The sequence below is a fragment of the Hyperolius riggenbachi genome, chromosome 4 (assembly GCF_040937935.1).
Source record: "Hyperolius riggenbachi isolate aHypRig1 chromosome 4, aHypRig1.pri, whole genome shotgun sequence".
NCBI classification, from domain to species: Eukaryota; Metazoa; Chordata; class Amphibia; order Anura; family Hyperoliidae; genus Hyperolius; species Hyperolius riggenbachi.
In genome coordinates, this window is record NC_090649.1 from 473522405 (window position 1) to 473538838 (window position 16434).

Consider the following 16434-nt stretch of genomic DNA (forward strand, 5'->3'; position numbering starts at 1 on the left):
CCATAAAACACTTGGACTGCAACAATGTTGGCAAAAACAAATGTTCCAAACACAACTCGCATTAAAATAGTTCCCCTATTTTATTAGAATCTGATACATATATATTAGAGCATGAAATCTGAGTTCACAGGAAACTCGTGCTGCATCCTCAGCCCTGAGATAGTACTCATGGAACAGATCTCTCCCTTGGGGGGCGGTGCTGCATCCTCAGCCCTGAGACATGCCTAGAACCCTCAGGACATTTCTCTTTGGGGGGAAGGAGTCAGATCTCTCTCGGGTAGGGGTAGGTGGGCAGGTGCTGGGTCCTCAATGGTGAGACATGGCTAGTACACTAGGGACAGATCGTGCATCCTCAGCCTTAAGCCGTGCCTAGAACCCTCGAGGTGCATTTCTCTTTGGGGTGGGGGGGATTGGGGCCGGGTCCTCAGCCCTGAGACACAGCTAGAACACTCGGGTCAGATCTCTCTCGGGGGGGGGTGCCTAGAACCCTTAGCAAAGATCTCTCTTGGGGGGCGGTGCTGTATCCTCAGCCCTGAGACAGGACTAGAGCTCTTAGCAAAGATCTCTCTTGGGGGACGGTGCTGCATCCTCAGCCCTGAGACAGGACTAGAACCCTTAGCAAAGATCTCTCTTAGGGGGTGTTAACTTCACTTGATGTCTCCAGTGAAGAAAACAGACAGCAGGAAGAAGCCAGGCTGTTGGATTCCAGACTTCATCCTCAAGGTTGAGTTTTTTCTACACTGCAGGGCTGGCTTTTTAAAAGCACACATGATGTAAGGTGATATGGAGGCTACAATATTTATTTCCTTTTAAACAATACACATTACCTGGCTGCCCTGCTTATCCTCTGCCTCTAAACTTTTAGCCATAGACCCTGAACAAGCATGCAGATCAGATGTTCCTGACTGAAGTCTGACTAGATTAGCTGCTTGTTTTGTGTGCGATTCAGACACTTCTACAGCCAAAGAGATCAGCAGGATGCCAAGGAAATAGCATGGTTTAAAAGGAAATAAATATGGCAGCCTCCATATCCCTCACTTCAGATCCCCTTAAAGTATGGAGAAAATCAGTAAAAGAAGGCTGCAATCTTTTTTTTAAACCTGTGCCAATTAGTCATACGTTTGCAGCCCATGCCTGTGTCATATAACAGAAAGGAGCTAGGAAGGGTCTGTACACTCGCTTAGTTGATGTCAAGCAATAATCCCTCAGATGACATCACTGGGCCAAGCCTGCAGGCTGATGCTGCATTCTGTTGCAATGCGGGGGCTGAGGACAGAGAGAGCAGTGCAGATGTGACAGACCGAGTGGCAAGAAATAAGCTTGCTGAATGGCAGTCGGTGGCTGCTGTATACACAGGCTAGATTATCGGCAGACTTTACAAACAAAGACAGAACATTTATATCGCTCTTTTCTCCTGGCAGACTCAAAGCGCCAGAGCTGCAGCCACTAGGGCGCGCTCTATAGGCAGTAGCAGTGTTAAGCCTTATCTACACAATAAGATTCTTTGTGCGATTCGATTACGATTCTATTTACAATACGATTAAATCAGACATGTCCGATCGGGATTTAATTCAATTCAATTGCAAATCGAATTGAATCCCGATCGGACATGTTGGAATTAATCATATCGTAAATAGAGTCGTAATCGAATCGCACAAAGAATCATATCTTGCAGATTGAGCTTTAGGGAGACTTGCCTAAGGTCTCCTACTGAATACGTGCTGGCTTACTGAACAGGCAGAGCCCTTAACCATTACACCATCCAGCCAGGCTTTAGCTTATGTATGGGCCTTAAAGTGAATGGGAACCGCATTTAAAAAAAAAAAAAAAATGAAGCAAATACTTAAGGAGAGGAAAGGCTCTGGGTTGTATAGAGGCTTCAATCTCTTCTCTCGGTGCCCTCTATCCTGTGCTGGCTCCCCCCCCCCATTTCAATCCCCCACCGAAAGGGTATTTGGAAGTCTTCAGGAGCCGTGTCCTCCCGAAGACGTGCGGCTCCATACTGCACAGGCGTGAGCGTACAGAGCGTGCTTGCGCAGTTGCAGTACAGGGCCGCCCTTCTTCAGGAGCACTCGGGCTCCCTGAAGACTTCTGAAGCCTCCTTCGGCCGGGTAAAGCAGTATTTGACTAAATTAGTCAAATACTGCTACTGGGCGAGCCAGCACTGGAACGAGGGGACCAGGAGAGGAGCGGGAAGGCTCTATAGGACCCAGACCCTTCCCTCTCCGTGGGTAAGTATCTGTCTCATTTTTTTTTAAATGCGGTTCCCATTCACTTTAAAGTGAACCCGAGATGAAGCAAATTAAAAGTTTCTACATACCTGGGACTTTCTCCAGCCCCATTCCATCTGATTGGCTCCTCCTCCTGGTAATTTGGCCAGTCAATGCAGGCGAAATCTGGCCACACGCAGCAATAGGAGCATGACGCGCATGCTCACTACACCCTGGCAGGCGGAATTACCGGGAGCCAAAGTAAAGGAGGGCGGCGAGGGTACCGATCAGCATGAAGTGGGCTGGAGGAAGCCCCAGGTATGTATAAAACTTATTTAATTCAGCTCAGATTCACTTTAAAGTGATTCAGAGCTAATGAAAATAAAAAGTTTTATACATACCTGAGGCTTCCTCCAGCCCCATGCGCTCAGATCGCTCACACGCTGCCGTCCTCCGTTGTCTGCAGCTCCGGTACCGGGTCCTGTTACTTCTCTCAGTCGGGGCCAGTCTGACGTAAAAGAAGTGTACTCTTTGTGTAGCTCTCCAGCAGTCGCCGGAAAGATACATAGAGGGCGCGCTTCACTTACATCAGACTGGCCCCGACTGGAGGAAGTTACGGGACCCGGTAATAGAGCTGTGGGCAGCGGCGTGGGAGCAATCTGAGCAGATCGAGCTGGAGGAAGCCAAAGTATGTATAAAACTTTTTATTTGATTCAGCTCTGAGTCACTTTAAGAAAGCACTAGAGATTAAATTTTACTTCCAGTGATTTCTTTTACTTAACAGAACTGGAATTAGCAGGTGCTGAACCATAACTAAGCACAGGTCTAATCAAGTATCAATGATTATCACCCAACGGCATGATTAGTTACAAAAAGTTACCTCAGGAGAGGGAAACCTCTGGATCCTCCACGTCCTTCTCCAGACCCCTCCTGAACCCCCTGGAACTTCCCAGCCGCACTTCAGTATGTGGATGAGCGTGGACATCTCCACAGTAGCACAGACACAGTCAAACTTTGGGGGGAAAAGTCAAACCCAATCGCGTCCGGGCTACAGGAGCAAACCACCAACAAGAGCTTGTCAACGGTATTCAGGAGGTCCAAGTGCTGGAACGGCCTGCTGGAGAAGGACATATCTGGACTATCTAGATGGTTCCCTCTATCATGAGGCAAGTACCTATATTTGGGGCAAATTGTTTTGCTAAACTTTAAAGATTAGGTTCTAGCATTTCATTAAATGGTGTCGCAGGTAACTACGATAACACGAGCCCTACCTTTTTTTAGCAACCCTGTTTATATTCTAATATGACCCCAGCAAGGGCTGCACATTTTTTATCACCTAGCAGCTGAAGCGTTAAAAAACAAAAAGGCGTGCATGACCTCACAAGTTCCCCGACCTTAGTAAACAAGCCATATATTGTAAATAAAGTCCAGAAAGAGTTCTGGTTGGATTTTCCCTTCGAGTGGCTGGAGTTTATACACAGAGCTGGAGCCCAGCACACTGGCGGGAGAGGAGACCCTCTGGACACACGGATCGCTCCATCTCTGATGAGGGGGACCTCACAACACTTCTTGGTTTAATTGCATCCTTCTCCATCAGTAAGCAGGGATCTTGGGGCGATTGGTTCTCATGGAATATGATCGTTGCATATTATTCTATAACAGAACTTTTTTTTTTTTTTTTTAAATGACATGGGGACCATCTCCACACACACCGTCCCAAGTCCCTCCATCTCACTGGACCTCCAGTGGTAAAACCTCTACAGCTGCCGCCAGATAATTACAAAATAAATAATTACAGGACCTGGCTGCAGCTGAGCAGAACCTTCCTTCGAAACTGAATGCAGGATATGAAGGCAAGCCACGGTAGGGACCTCTCACCACTGGGGCTGGCCAAAAGCTACGAGACGTTGATGGACAATATGGTCTACAAAAAGGACACACCAGGATTTGGTGGAGCTAGCCTTTAACAATGGTGGTGACAGATGGAGATTGGACATGGATGGGATGGCCGCTTCAGTCTTTCTCCTAGAATAGACACCGTAGTCCTGAAGCAGGTGGGAGTTGTCACAAGCCAGACATGGCCTCCACAGCTTCTATGAGGTTCAATGCAAGGCTATATTGGCCATGGTTCTCTGGCAGGAGTTCCACCACCTTGTCCACCAGCTTGGCTGTGGTTGAGATTGGCACATCTGTGTTCTGAAGATCTTGCGGGTCCTGAAATCAGAACAAATTAGAATTGGAAACAATAGTTTCTGCAGATACCAGCTATACTTCCAACACTGCAAATTCTTTTCATGTGGGGTCATTTAGCTTGGCGGTCAAACAAAGCTATAGGGATTCATATCCTGCCCAGAGATTAATAATTATTATGTAATGGGGGGTCTAGGCAAGGAAGTTGAATTGGGCCCCCCTTGTGGTTCTTTTGGTAAGCTGAAGTGAAGAGAGGTCAGAGAAGGTGGGTGGTAGGCCCCTTGACACCCGCTAGACCCCAGGCACCTGCCTAGTGCATGGTGGATGATCCTGCTCTGCCTACATACAAGATATCTAACTCCTTCCCTCTGAGAATACATTAAAATAGTAGGAAGGAAAAGAGTCACCTTCTGGTTAGTATCTGAGCTGTTAAAGGACACCCAAACGGAGATATGGAGGCTGCCATATTTTTTTTCCTTTTAAAGTATACCAGTTGCCTGGCAGTCCTGCATCAGTAGGGTCTGAATCACACACCTGAAACAAGCATGCAACTAATCCTGACAGATTTTAGTCAAACAGAGTAACCAAGCAGCTCAGGGTGACCCAAACTACTAGGAATGTATAGGGGGATGAAAGGAACCAAAAAGCCCTCCTACTAAAAAAGCAAAGCTTGGTGTAATTGCCTTCTTAAAACAGAAGGAAATTTGCAATAATTCAGTTATAAGTGAACCTTTGTGGTTACCCACAATGCACACCTACTAAATATGCAAATTATCCCTTTCCGCCCTTGTTAAGCCAAGCAAGCATCCAGAACCGCTGGTTTATAGCAAGCCTATAGCTTTAAGTTTTACACAGCCATACCAAACCCACATGTAGACAGCCTGTTTCGGACTTTTGGTCTTTTGGTTTATAGCAAGCTATAGGCTTGCTATAAACCAGCGGTTCTGGATGCTTGCTTGGCTTAACAAGGGCAGAAAAGGATAATTTGCATATTTAGTAGGTGTGCATTGTGGGTAACCACAAATGTTCATTTCTAACTGAATTATTGCAAATTTCCTTCTGTTTTAAGAAGGCAATTACACCAAGATTTTAGTCAGAAACACCTAATCTGCATGCTTGTTCAGGGTCTGCAGCTAAAAGTATTAGAGGCAGGGGATCATCATGACATCCAGGCAACTGGTATTGAATATATCGGCCTCCGCATTCCTCTCACTTCAGCTGTACTTTAAAGTGCTCATTAACAATCCAATTTCCCACAATCCATTGAAAACAATCGTTCTGGCCCACCAACAGAGAGGAAAATGATGAGCAATCCGAACAGACTAAAATAATCGTTCTAGAATTTAGATCAGAGGAACAATCAATAGAATGATCGTTTGTCGTCAACTGGCGTAATCAACGATACCCGGTTGATTGTTCGGGAGATTGTACCGTTAATGGCCACCTTTACCTAGTAAGAAGCATGGCCTATATTCTTCCCAAAACAAATAGGCGAATCCTCTTTTTGTTCTATAAATGGGCTGTACTTTTTCCCAACAGTAAGAGGTAGGCCAGTATTTGTTTAGTTTCTCAGATGTACTCTCCTCAACAGGAAGAGGCGTGGCTGTTTCTTATAAATAGCATTCTACTCAACAGGAAGAGGCGTGGCTGTTTCTTATAAATAGCATTCTACTCAACAGGAAGAGACATGGCTGTTTCTTATAAATAAACAGCATTCTATTCAACAGGAAGAGGCGTGGCAGTTTCTTACAGATAGCATTCTACTCAACAGGGAGAGGTTGTGGCTGTTTCTTACAGACAGCATTCTACTCAACAGGAAGAGGCGTGACTGTTTCTTATAAATAGCATTCTACTCAACAGGAAGAGGCGTGGCTGTTTCTTATAAATAGACAGCACTCTACTCAACAGGAAGAGGAAGGCCAATACCCACTTAGCATCCAGGCTAGGCGATCTCCTCCTAATTTATCTATTGCTGGGTGACCTCTCCAGTCTCGGTGTACTTTGTCATTACAGTAGGACTCTTTCCAGCTCTATTGTCCAGGGTTCTGGCGGTCCAGAGAGCGATCACTCACCATCGCCTTGATCCAGGTGCAGAGGGTGGGCGGCAGTCTAGCCAGTAGCTCCATGCCTTCCTTGGTCTGGGTGTGCAGCAAGGCATATGCCAGCCTTTGCCCGCTGAGCACCAGCAGTTGGGATGCCAGGACCTCCTTATCCACAACCTGCAGGATGGCCTAAGGAGAACAACAGCCAGAGATCATGCACTAGGAATAGGATTCACTAAAGCAAGAAGCTCTTATTGTGAACCCGGGGTGAAAATAAACTGATGAGATAAACAATTGTATTTATCCTCCTACTCCTAAAAATGACTTTTATTAGATATCCTATGGTTTTATTTTATATTTAAACATTTACAAGTAGATTGAATGTTTTTTTTGTCTCTGCTCAGTGGCAGCCTAATAAGTGTCCTTGGGTGAAAATATATGAACTATTGACCTGTTTATCTCTCCCTGTCCTCAGATGTTGTGTTCTGCCAGGAAAACTTTCATGGCTGTAATTAGCTTATTAGTGATGTTTACTATATTCCTGACAAGGTACCGACAAGACAGAAGCTGTTACTTCCATGCCTGAAAATTAACTCTTTTTAAGGCAACAAAATAAAACAACCTGGTTATTCATGTTTTGCACTGTAGTCACATGATTATCTCATCAGGTACACTTTAAAGCAGGGGTCTCAAACTCGCGGCCTGAGGGCCATTTGCGGCCCTCGATACATTATTTTGTGGCCCTCGCTGGCAAAAGCTTCCTTATAGTTCGCTTCAGTGCTCCCAAGTAATCCGCCGCATCCCCGCCGCTAAACAAGGGCTGCAGAGCCCCCAAATCGCCTGGGGGGCAATCCGACGGCATTTCCTGGAAGGGGCAGAGCTTTCAGCTTCAGCTCTGCCCCTCCTGACCTCAATCGCTGCACGGATTGCCGCCACTCCCTGCCCCTCTCTGTAAAGGAAGAGTGAGAGGGGCAGGCAGAGGCGGCGATGCGCCGCGATTGTGAAATTCCTTATGCGGCCCAGCCTCATCCTGGCTTTGCCTCCTGCGGCCCCCAGGTAAATTGAGTTTGAGACCCCTGCTTTAAAGGTTACAGATACTATAACAGTGCAGCCTAAGTTGCCAAACAAATATTGTGTGCTAATATCGCCCCCTTTAGGAAATCTCCCTACACAGCAGCAAGAGAACGCAAATGAGAGAGGTCACCTCAGCAGCCTCTATGCCAGGAGATCCCTCCACAGGCAATGTTGTCACTAAATACGACCCCCGCACTTCCTGAATGAAATTGCTCTGAAAATGCAGCAGGCCACCACCGCGATAGTGATTTCGGCAAATCGCTCCTCTGGAGTAAAGGCCATTGAGTTGCAATAGCGAAGAGCTTTTGAAATTGCCTGCAATTCGTAGGAAGTTCAAATTGCAGCTGTAGGCGCTCTGGTGGGCCTAAGGCCCCATTCACACTAGAGCGTTTTGCCGGCGATTTCGGCAAAACGCTCAAGTGCTAGCACTTTTTAAAGCACTAGTGCTATAAAACCCTATGAGCCCGTTATCACTTGGCGATTTAACGCAAATCGCCAAATGCAAACGCTTAGCCTGCACCATTTTCAGGCGATTGCGTTTCAGTGCTATAGAAGCGCTAAACGTCATCGCGGAAAAATCGCTGCAGTGTCCAGTGATTTTTCTGCGTTAAATTGTGGAAAAATCACTCCCGCAAAACTTACCGCCTCTTTTAAGTGTGAATGGGGCCTCAAGGTGGCCACACACCATACCATTTTTCACATTTCTTTTCAATTCAAGATTTACAATCATTTTTTTTCTGATTGATTATAACATTTGAAAAATCTGACCAATGTGCCACACAAGCGTTCAGTTTTTTTTCCAATTATGAAAAAAAAATGGATTGGAAACTCTGAAAAAATTGCTTGCGTCTCTACATTGCGAAATGTCAATCTACCACACACACCACTCAATCTTGCAAAAAAAACAGAAGAGAAATTTATGCCACTCCCGATTGCGAAAAAAAAAACAAAACAGGAAATCCGATCACAATTAAATGGTATTGCATTTGTTACATGAAAATGTTTTTTTACTTATGAGATTTTACACACATTCTCACATTTGTGAGAAAATCACAAAATGAAAAATCGCATAAAAAATGTCCACAAAAACAAAATAAAGACCCCCCCGACATCCCCCCCCCCCCCTTCTCAAAAAAAAAATAAAAAAAATCATGAAATGCCAGATCTGACGTGCAGAAAATCGTAGTCGGAATTCACACTGAACAAGTGTAAACACTGCCTATGGCTCTGTTCGTATCTAAAAACGAAATGCTGATGAGTGATTTTCAATTTTTTGCGCGTTTTTTCCCCCTGCCAGCGCTCCAATGCACACTACAATTTTGTGCAAAGCGCTTTTGCAGAGCGTTTGCGTATTTTCACTTCCTGATGTCAGTCAGGAAGTGAACTCTCTGAAGCGGATAAGATTAAATACAATGTAGTTATTAAAAGCGCATGAGAACTCACTATGCAAATTGCTTTTTGCAAGCGTTTTGCGATTTCCCTATAACTTCCATTGAGGCAAAATGCCTCGGAAACGAACCGCTCAGATGTGAACTCTCTCACCGTGAATCATTGCGCAAGTGTTTTGAGAACGATTTTCAATATCGCCTGCGCTTGAAAAAAGGCCGAAAACGCCCTAGATGTGAACGAGCCCTTAGAGTGGGAGTTTCCTAATCTGTGGTTTGCTACCTTTCTTTGGACTTCTTGTAGATTATGTAAGAAGGAATCCTTAGTAACAATAAGATGCAAATAATTCCAAGTTGATGCAAGATTATGCAAATATAAGTAGCTTGAATATGGACCAATCAATTTCAGCGAGGCAAGATTTTACCTATTTGACAAGCTGCATAAATGTGTGCATAAAATAAAATGCACATAACATTTGCATAATCTTGCATCAGCTCAGAATGATTTGAATCTCATTGACCATCCTTACTGGTAATCTCTATGCCCGCTATGCAATTTTCCGTCAATTTGAAGGTCACATTGTGATTGTTTCCGACAGGTCCGATCTGATTTCTAATCATTATTCTGATCGATTTAGTATAGAAGTGATTGGAAAATCAGATCAGACCTGTCAGAAATAACAGATTCGACCATCAATCTGACAGGAAATTGCATTGTGTGTACTAAGCATTATACGGCACACTTTAATATGTTATGTGTTAAATCCGCCAGCAGAGGGCGTGAAACCCCACAGTATCCTCTCACCTCCTCTGCCAGGTGGTCGAAGCCATAGTTATAGAGCTCACACACGTAGTGGCGCTGCAGCGTGTCCTCGTTCACTTGGAGGTGTGGCGCTAGCTCCACTGCCAGCGCCGGCCAGTCCACTGGCTTATTTGGCACATCTGGCAACGCTTCCTCTGACTTTACCGTAATCTGAGACTGAAACTGAGCCTGGACGGCAGAACTGATCACCTTCATCAAGAACTGGAGGGGAGAACAAAGCGGTGAGAAAGGGAGGGTGATTCTAGGACACCTCTGCATGTTGCTAGTAATTAGTGGCTAAGGAAGTCACATGTCACTATGGTCAGGTGATAGATTTGTAAACAGTACCTGCTGTCGGAGGCTCACTATACTGGAGTCCATGTCTCCGCTGGGCAGCAGCTGAATTGACGTCAGGTCTTTGAAGAAGGCGTTTTTACCCTGGATAAAAAAAAAATGTGGCGTCGTTACAGCGGCAATATTTCCAAACCATTCCCAGATGACTGAATTAAATCGGCACTATGGGGAAAAATTTTAAAATGTACAATATGTGCAAACATGGATAAATAAGAAGTACGTTTTTTCCAGAGTAAAATGAGCCATAAATTACTTTTCCCCTATGTTGCTGTCACTTACAGTAGGTAGTAGAAATCTGAGAGAAGTGACCGATTTTAGACTAGTCCATCTCTTCATAGGAGATTCTCAGCATGGCTTTTATTCTTTATAAAGACATTCACTAAAAAGGATTTAAACTATGATGCTGGCCAGCTTCCCTGCTCGCTAAACAGTTTTTTGGCAATTGGACGGACCAACTGTCATTCACTGAGTGCTTTTGAAAATAAATAAATCCCTGAGAATGCCCTATGAAGAGATGGACTAGTCCAAAACCTGTAACTTCTGTCAGATTTCTACTACCTACTGTAAGTGACAGCAACATAGGAGAAAAGTAATTTATGGCTCATTTTACTCTGGAAAAAACGTACTTCTTATTTGTATATGTTTACATATATTTTAAATTTTAAAATTTTTCGCCATAGTGTCCCTTTAAAGAGGATACGCGATGAAATATGGGACGATCATTAATGGCCTCCTTACAAATAACATGGCATAATTTCCACCCAAGATGGATTTTTCTACTAACTATCCCATTACCTTATTAGGTAAAAGTAGTGTAAGCCACTCCCCCTATCTACAGCCGCCACTGCGTTCCGGGTTCCATTATCGCAAAAAGCTCCTGGAAACACATCTTCAGGAGGCTCCCAGAATCATAATCGCAGAAAGATCAAAGGCGTTTTTGCATTCATGTTTTTTTTAAGATGGCGGTAGTATAGAATTGGTGGTAGCCTGAATTTGATGCAGAAACCCACTTATAAAAAGTTTAGAACAGTGGGTGAAAGTTTAGCTTAGTAGTATTGTTTAATTTTCGGTTTAAAAAATGCTGTGAGTGCCATACATTCAAAGCTGTTCTTAAATAATAATGTGTTCAGCTCAATCACCTCTGAGGCTCGATTCACAGCAGATAAAAAAAAAGGACAGTTTTCTGAGGCGTAGACCAGCAAACGGTCATACTTCTCCAAGTTTGATGTCCCCATCTGTATCCTGTTCATTTTGTATGGTGCTAGACCATTGGTACGACCAAAATGCATGACTTAACATTTTTCAACATTGAATTTCATCTGCCATGTATGTGCCCATATAGCCATCCTATCCAGATCCTGTTGCAATATGTCCTTATCTTCCTGAGAGTTGATGATTCTGCACAATTTTGTATCATCTTCAAAAATAGCAACATTGCTTTCTACTGCATCTACTAGGTCATTAATAAATAAATTGAATAGCACTGGACCCAATACAGACCCCTGTGGGACCCCACTGCTAACAGTCACCCATTTTGAGTATGATCCATTGACCACAACTCTGTTTTCTGTCCATTAGCCAGTTCCCTATCCATGCACACAGACTCTTTCCCAGTCCTTGCATCCTCAACTTTTGCACCAGACTTTTGTGGGAAACAGTGTTGAAGGCCTTTGCAAAGTCCAAGTATATCACATCTACAGCATTCCCAATATCCAAATTAGCATTCACTACCTCATAAAAGCTGAGCATGTTAGTCAAACAGGACCTGTCTTTAGTAAACCCATGTTGATGCTGAGAAATAAGATTATTTTCTACTATGAAGTCATGTATAGTATCTCTTAGTAACCCCTCAAATAGTTTGCATACAACTGATGTTAAGCTTACAGGTCTACAATTTCCTGGATCTGATTTTTTGCCCTTCTTAACCACTTGAGGACCCACCCTTTACCCCCCCTTAAGGACCAGCGCTGGTTTGATTGATCTGTGCTGGGTGGGCTCTGCAGCCCCCAGCACAGATCAGGGTGCAGGCAGGGAGATCAGATTGCCCCCCTTTTTTCCCCCCTATGGGGATGGTGTGCTGGGGGGGTCTGATCTCTCCTGCCTGCTGTGGGTGGCGGGGGGGGGGGGCACCTCAAAGCCCCCCTCCGCGGCGACATTCTCCCCCCTCCCTCTCCTACCTGCTCCCCCGGGAGATCTGGGCTGCACAGGACGCTATCCGTCCTGTGCAGCCAGTGACAGGACGTCCCCTGTCACATGGCGGCGATCCCCGGCCGCTGATTGGCCGGGGATCGCCGATCGTACAAATGTAAACAAAGCGGATTATTTCGTACAAATCGGCCGGGGATCGCCGATCGTACAAATGTAAACAAAGCGGATTATTTCCGCTTGTGTTTACATCTAGCCTGCGAGCCGCCATTAATTAGGCTGCAGCTGGCGACGCAGTACTGCGTCGCTGGTCCTGCAGCTGCCACTTTGCCGACGCACGTTATGAGTGTGCGGTCGGCAAGTGGTTAAATAATGGGAAACCGTGGGCTGTACCCCAATCCACTGGGACTCTGCCAGTTGAAAGAGAGTCACAAAAAAGATAAGATAAAGGGGTTTGTCTATAACTGAACTTAATTCCCTTAGGACCCGAGGATGCATGCCATCCGGGCCAGGTGCCTTGTCTATTTTTTATTTATTTAGTCTTGCCTTCACTTCTTCCTGCTTTAAGTATTTAGTATTACAATTGGAAGATTGAGACTCTTCTGCATCTGTAATTTGTGTGGCGACCAGAGAAGGGCGGGGCCATGCAATGCAGAAGTGCGTGACATCACTTCCTGGTGATGAGTGGCGTGCCTGCATAGAAATGTGGTTAAAATGGTGCTTGGTATTTTGCTAACACTGAACCCTGTCTCACACGAGCCCTCCCTAACCATAAACGATGACCCCTCACAAAATTATCTGATATTTATGGCTTACCTATTCCTGCACAAGCCCTCACTCTACTCAGGGCAGTGGAGTTGGAGCAATTTTGGGTACCTAGAGTTGTAGCCGGAGGTTTCCTAAACTGAGGAGTCTATGGTTTAGGATGATTTTTTTAGTACCTGGAGTCGGTGGCTGGAATTGGATGATTTTTGTACCCACTCCACAACCCTGCCTCTACTGATGCCTAACCCTAACACCCTGCCCCCCACCCTCCGGTTAGCAGTGTGCTGAACACGTTATACACAAGGCTATATCTGGCCTGGGTCATGTGATACACAGAAACACACCCGGGCTGAAGACTCACCTTACTATCGAAGAGGGACAGAGGCTTAGCGGACTTGAGAGAGAACTTCATGATGGCGTAGAGGATGGTACTGATCACAAAATGGTGCTCCACCAGAGGGTAATGGATGTGTTTCTGCTCCAGAGCCAGTTCCACAATGGAGTTGGGACCTTCTACCGCCACCCAAGCATCTTCCACCTCCAGCTCCGGAGCCAACATCTCCTCACTGCTGACGTCAGCCTGGAGAGCAACAACCAAACCAGAGCAAGAAGGTGTTATTCCAAGAACCTCATTACAGTTACCCATACATGTTGGAGGACAACCTTAAGATCAGATCTGTAGTGATGATTACCTCCATCATGGTCTGCAGGAGGTCACAGCAGCTTCCCAGGAATGAGGCCAACGAGGTGTCACTCATACCCACATCCTGAGGGCAAACCACAGAGTCATTACTGTCACCATCACTCAGACATTAGCTTAAACAACGCTAATGGTGGCCATACATGGTACAATTTTTTCATCCAATCTTACCATTTCTCTGTAATATAAGGGAACTGCCTAAATTATCCTTTCAGTATATTCATTTAATTTACCCTTACACTACATAGAAATGGCAAGATTGGATGAAAAAAATTGTGCCATGTATGGCCACCATAAGGCTCAACACACACCATACAATCTAGGTTGTTCAATCTTACCACTTTCATGTAGTATAAGAGCTTATCCAATCAATTATCCAAGGTATTTTTAATCTGTTGGCTCTTATACTACATAGATTTGGTAAATCTGTACAACCAAGATTGTATGGTGTGTGTTGAGCTTTAGGGTGGTCCACACAGGCAGAGGGCTGGCGGTGGCTTGTGTAACTAATGCTAAACCCTCTTCTGATAGTGAGCAGCAAAGCGCTCAGCATCGTTTCCAGGCATTCTGTCGTTGCATTGCATTTTGGGCTCCTAGAACAGGGATGTTGAGCTCCAGTCCTCAAGGACCGAAGTCTTCACACATTTTTGGCACAGCTCAAATTAACTGAAGTGGCTGAATCAGGAAAGGTGCGATTCATCAAGTAGAACACATCTCTCCATTTCTTAGTCCATCCTAAACACTGGCAGGAATATGGCTCTGGAGGACTGGAGTTCAACACCTGTGCACTAAGGGGGCACAAAACCGCTGAATGCAGCCGACGCTGTACACTACATGTAGCGTCTGAGACAAGGCAAAAACCAGTCCCCGTAACTTAACCCATTAGCAGCTTCAATCGAGTTATCTAGTTTGAGATAAGTGCACTGTTTTTGGTTCAGTCGGCAGAACTCCTTGTGCTGTAAATTCTTGGTATGCTTTGATCTCTCTCTGCTAACAGAAAATGTAGACACTGAAAGGAAAAGTCCAACGTTATTGTCTCACACTGCCCCCTAGTGACAAGTGGCTATAAATACACATATGACAATGCTGAGTGATCTGTATTTGAAGTATTGAGTCGTTTGGCCATTTCTCTACCATTTATTGTCTCTCAGTGTAACTGTGTTTACATAGTGCCCCTCCCCTCATGTGCTGCAAGAATACCAATAAACTGAACAATGAGAGGTAAGACAATAGATAGAGTATTGGAGTCATCATAACACAAAAAACATGAAAAGGTGTGTCAAAAATAGTAAAAATAACTTTAAAAAAAAATGGGAGGTAGTGGTGGTCCCTAATAAAAGACACAGATGTGTCAGATTCAGTTAAAAATTAAACTTTAAATAACTACTCGGTGCAACAAGTTTCACAGGTGCAATTCTGCTTCATCGGGCAATTAAGAAGCAACTAGGTCCGGTAGTATGCAGGCCAAGTGCCTCAGTCTGATCTAGGTTTTTTTTTTAAAGTATTTAAAGTTTGTTTTTACTCCTTTTGACGCCTCTGTTCAAGTTTTCTGTGTTACAATTGTTCACGCTTGGTGAAGGGGCATTTCTCAACTTTCTTGTCTACAGAAAGCGACTTCTTAACCTGAGTGGAGTCAGGTCATAGCTCCCCACCTCCTGAGTGGAGTCAGGTCATAGCTCCCCACCTCCTGAGTGGAGTCAGGTCATAGCTCCCCACCTCCTGAGTGGAGTCAGGTCATAGCTCCCCACCTCCTGAGTGGAGTCAGGTCATAGCTCCCCACCTCCTGAGTGGAGTCAGGTCATAGCTCCCCACCTCCTGAGTGGAGTCAGGTCATAGCTCCCCACCTCCTGAGTGGAGTCAGGTCATAGCTCCCCACCTCCTGAGTGGAGTCAGGTCATAGCTCCCCACCTCCTGAGTGGAGTCAGGTCATAGCTCCCCACCTCCTGAGTGGAGTCAGGTCATAGCTCCCCACCTCCTGAGTGGAGTCAGGTCATAGCTCCCCACCTCCTGAGTGGAGTCAGGTCATAGCTCCCCACCTCCTGAGTGGAGTCAGGTCATAGCTCCCCACCTCCTGAGTGGAGTCAGGTCATAGCTCCCCACCTCCTGAGTGGAGTCAGGTCATAGCTCCCCACCTCCTGAGTGGAGTCAGGTCATAGCTCCCCACCACCTGAGTGGAGTCAGGTCATAGCTCCCCACCACCTGAGTGGAGTCAGGTCATAGCTCCCCACCACCTGAGTGGAGTCAGGTCATAGCTCCCCACCACCTGAGTGGAGTCAGGTCATAGCTCCCCACCTCCTGAGTGGAGTCAGGTCATAGCTCCCCACCTCCTGAGTGGAGTCACGTCATAGCTCCCCACCTCCTGAGTGGAGTCAGGTCATAGCTCCCCACCTCCTGAGTGGAGTCAGGTCATAGCTCCCCACCTCCTGAGTGGAGTCAGGTCATAGCTCCCCACCACCTGAGTGGAGTCAGGTCATAGCTCCCCACCTCCTGAGTGGAGTCAGGTCATAGCTCCCCACCTCCTGAGTGGAGTCAGGTCATAGCTCCCCACCTCCTGAGTGGAGTCAGGTCATAGCTCCCCACCTCCTGAGTGGAGTCAGGTCATAGCTCCCCACCTCCTGAGTGGAGTCAGGTCATAGCTCCCCACCACCTGAGTGGAGTCAGGTCATAGCTCCCCACCTCCTGAGTGGAGTCAGGTCATAGCTCCCCACCTCCTGAGTGGAGTCAGGTCATAGCTCCCCACCACCTGAGTGGAGTCAGGTCATAGCTC

At 45.8% G+C, this 16434-nt stretch overlaps 1 protein-coding gene and 1 long non-coding RNA gene across 3 annotated transcripts in view; both read right to left on the bottom strand.

The window, feature by feature from the left end:
• Positions 1 to 61: 61 nt before the first annotated feature.
• Positions 62 to 1520, bottom strand: LOC137570994 (uncharacterized). Its single transcript, XR_011031272.1, has 2 exons — positions 481 to 1520; positions 62 to 224 (listed from the first exon to the last, which is right to left on the bottom strand). It is a non-coding gene; the product is annotated as an uncharacterized lncRNA (long non-coding RNA).
• A 2636-nt stretch (positions 1521 to 4156) lies between these two features.
• Positions 4157 to 16434, bottom strand: part of RAB3GAP2 (RAB3 GTPase activating non-catalytic protein subunit 2) — a 121981-nt gene continuing 109703 nt past the window's right edge. For both annotated transcript variants that reach the window (XM_068232920.1, XM_068232919.1), the window contains exons 29-34: positions 13660 to 13734; positions 13329 to 13547; positions 10052 to 10141; positions 9707 to 9925; positions 6473 to 6631; positions 4157 to 4424 (exon numbers count right to left, since the gene is read on the bottom strand). In XM_068232920.1, coding sequence (XP_068089021.1) covers positions 4275 to 4424; positions 6473 to 6631; positions 9707 to 9925; positions 10052 to 10141; positions 13329 to 13547; positions 13660 to 13734 — 912 coding nt within the window. In that variant the 3' untranslated portion in view covers positions 4157 to 4274. The remainder of the gene's footprint in view (positions 4425 to 6472; positions 6632 to 9706; positions 9926 to 10051; positions 10142 to 13328; positions 13548 to 13659; positions 13735 to 16434) is intronic.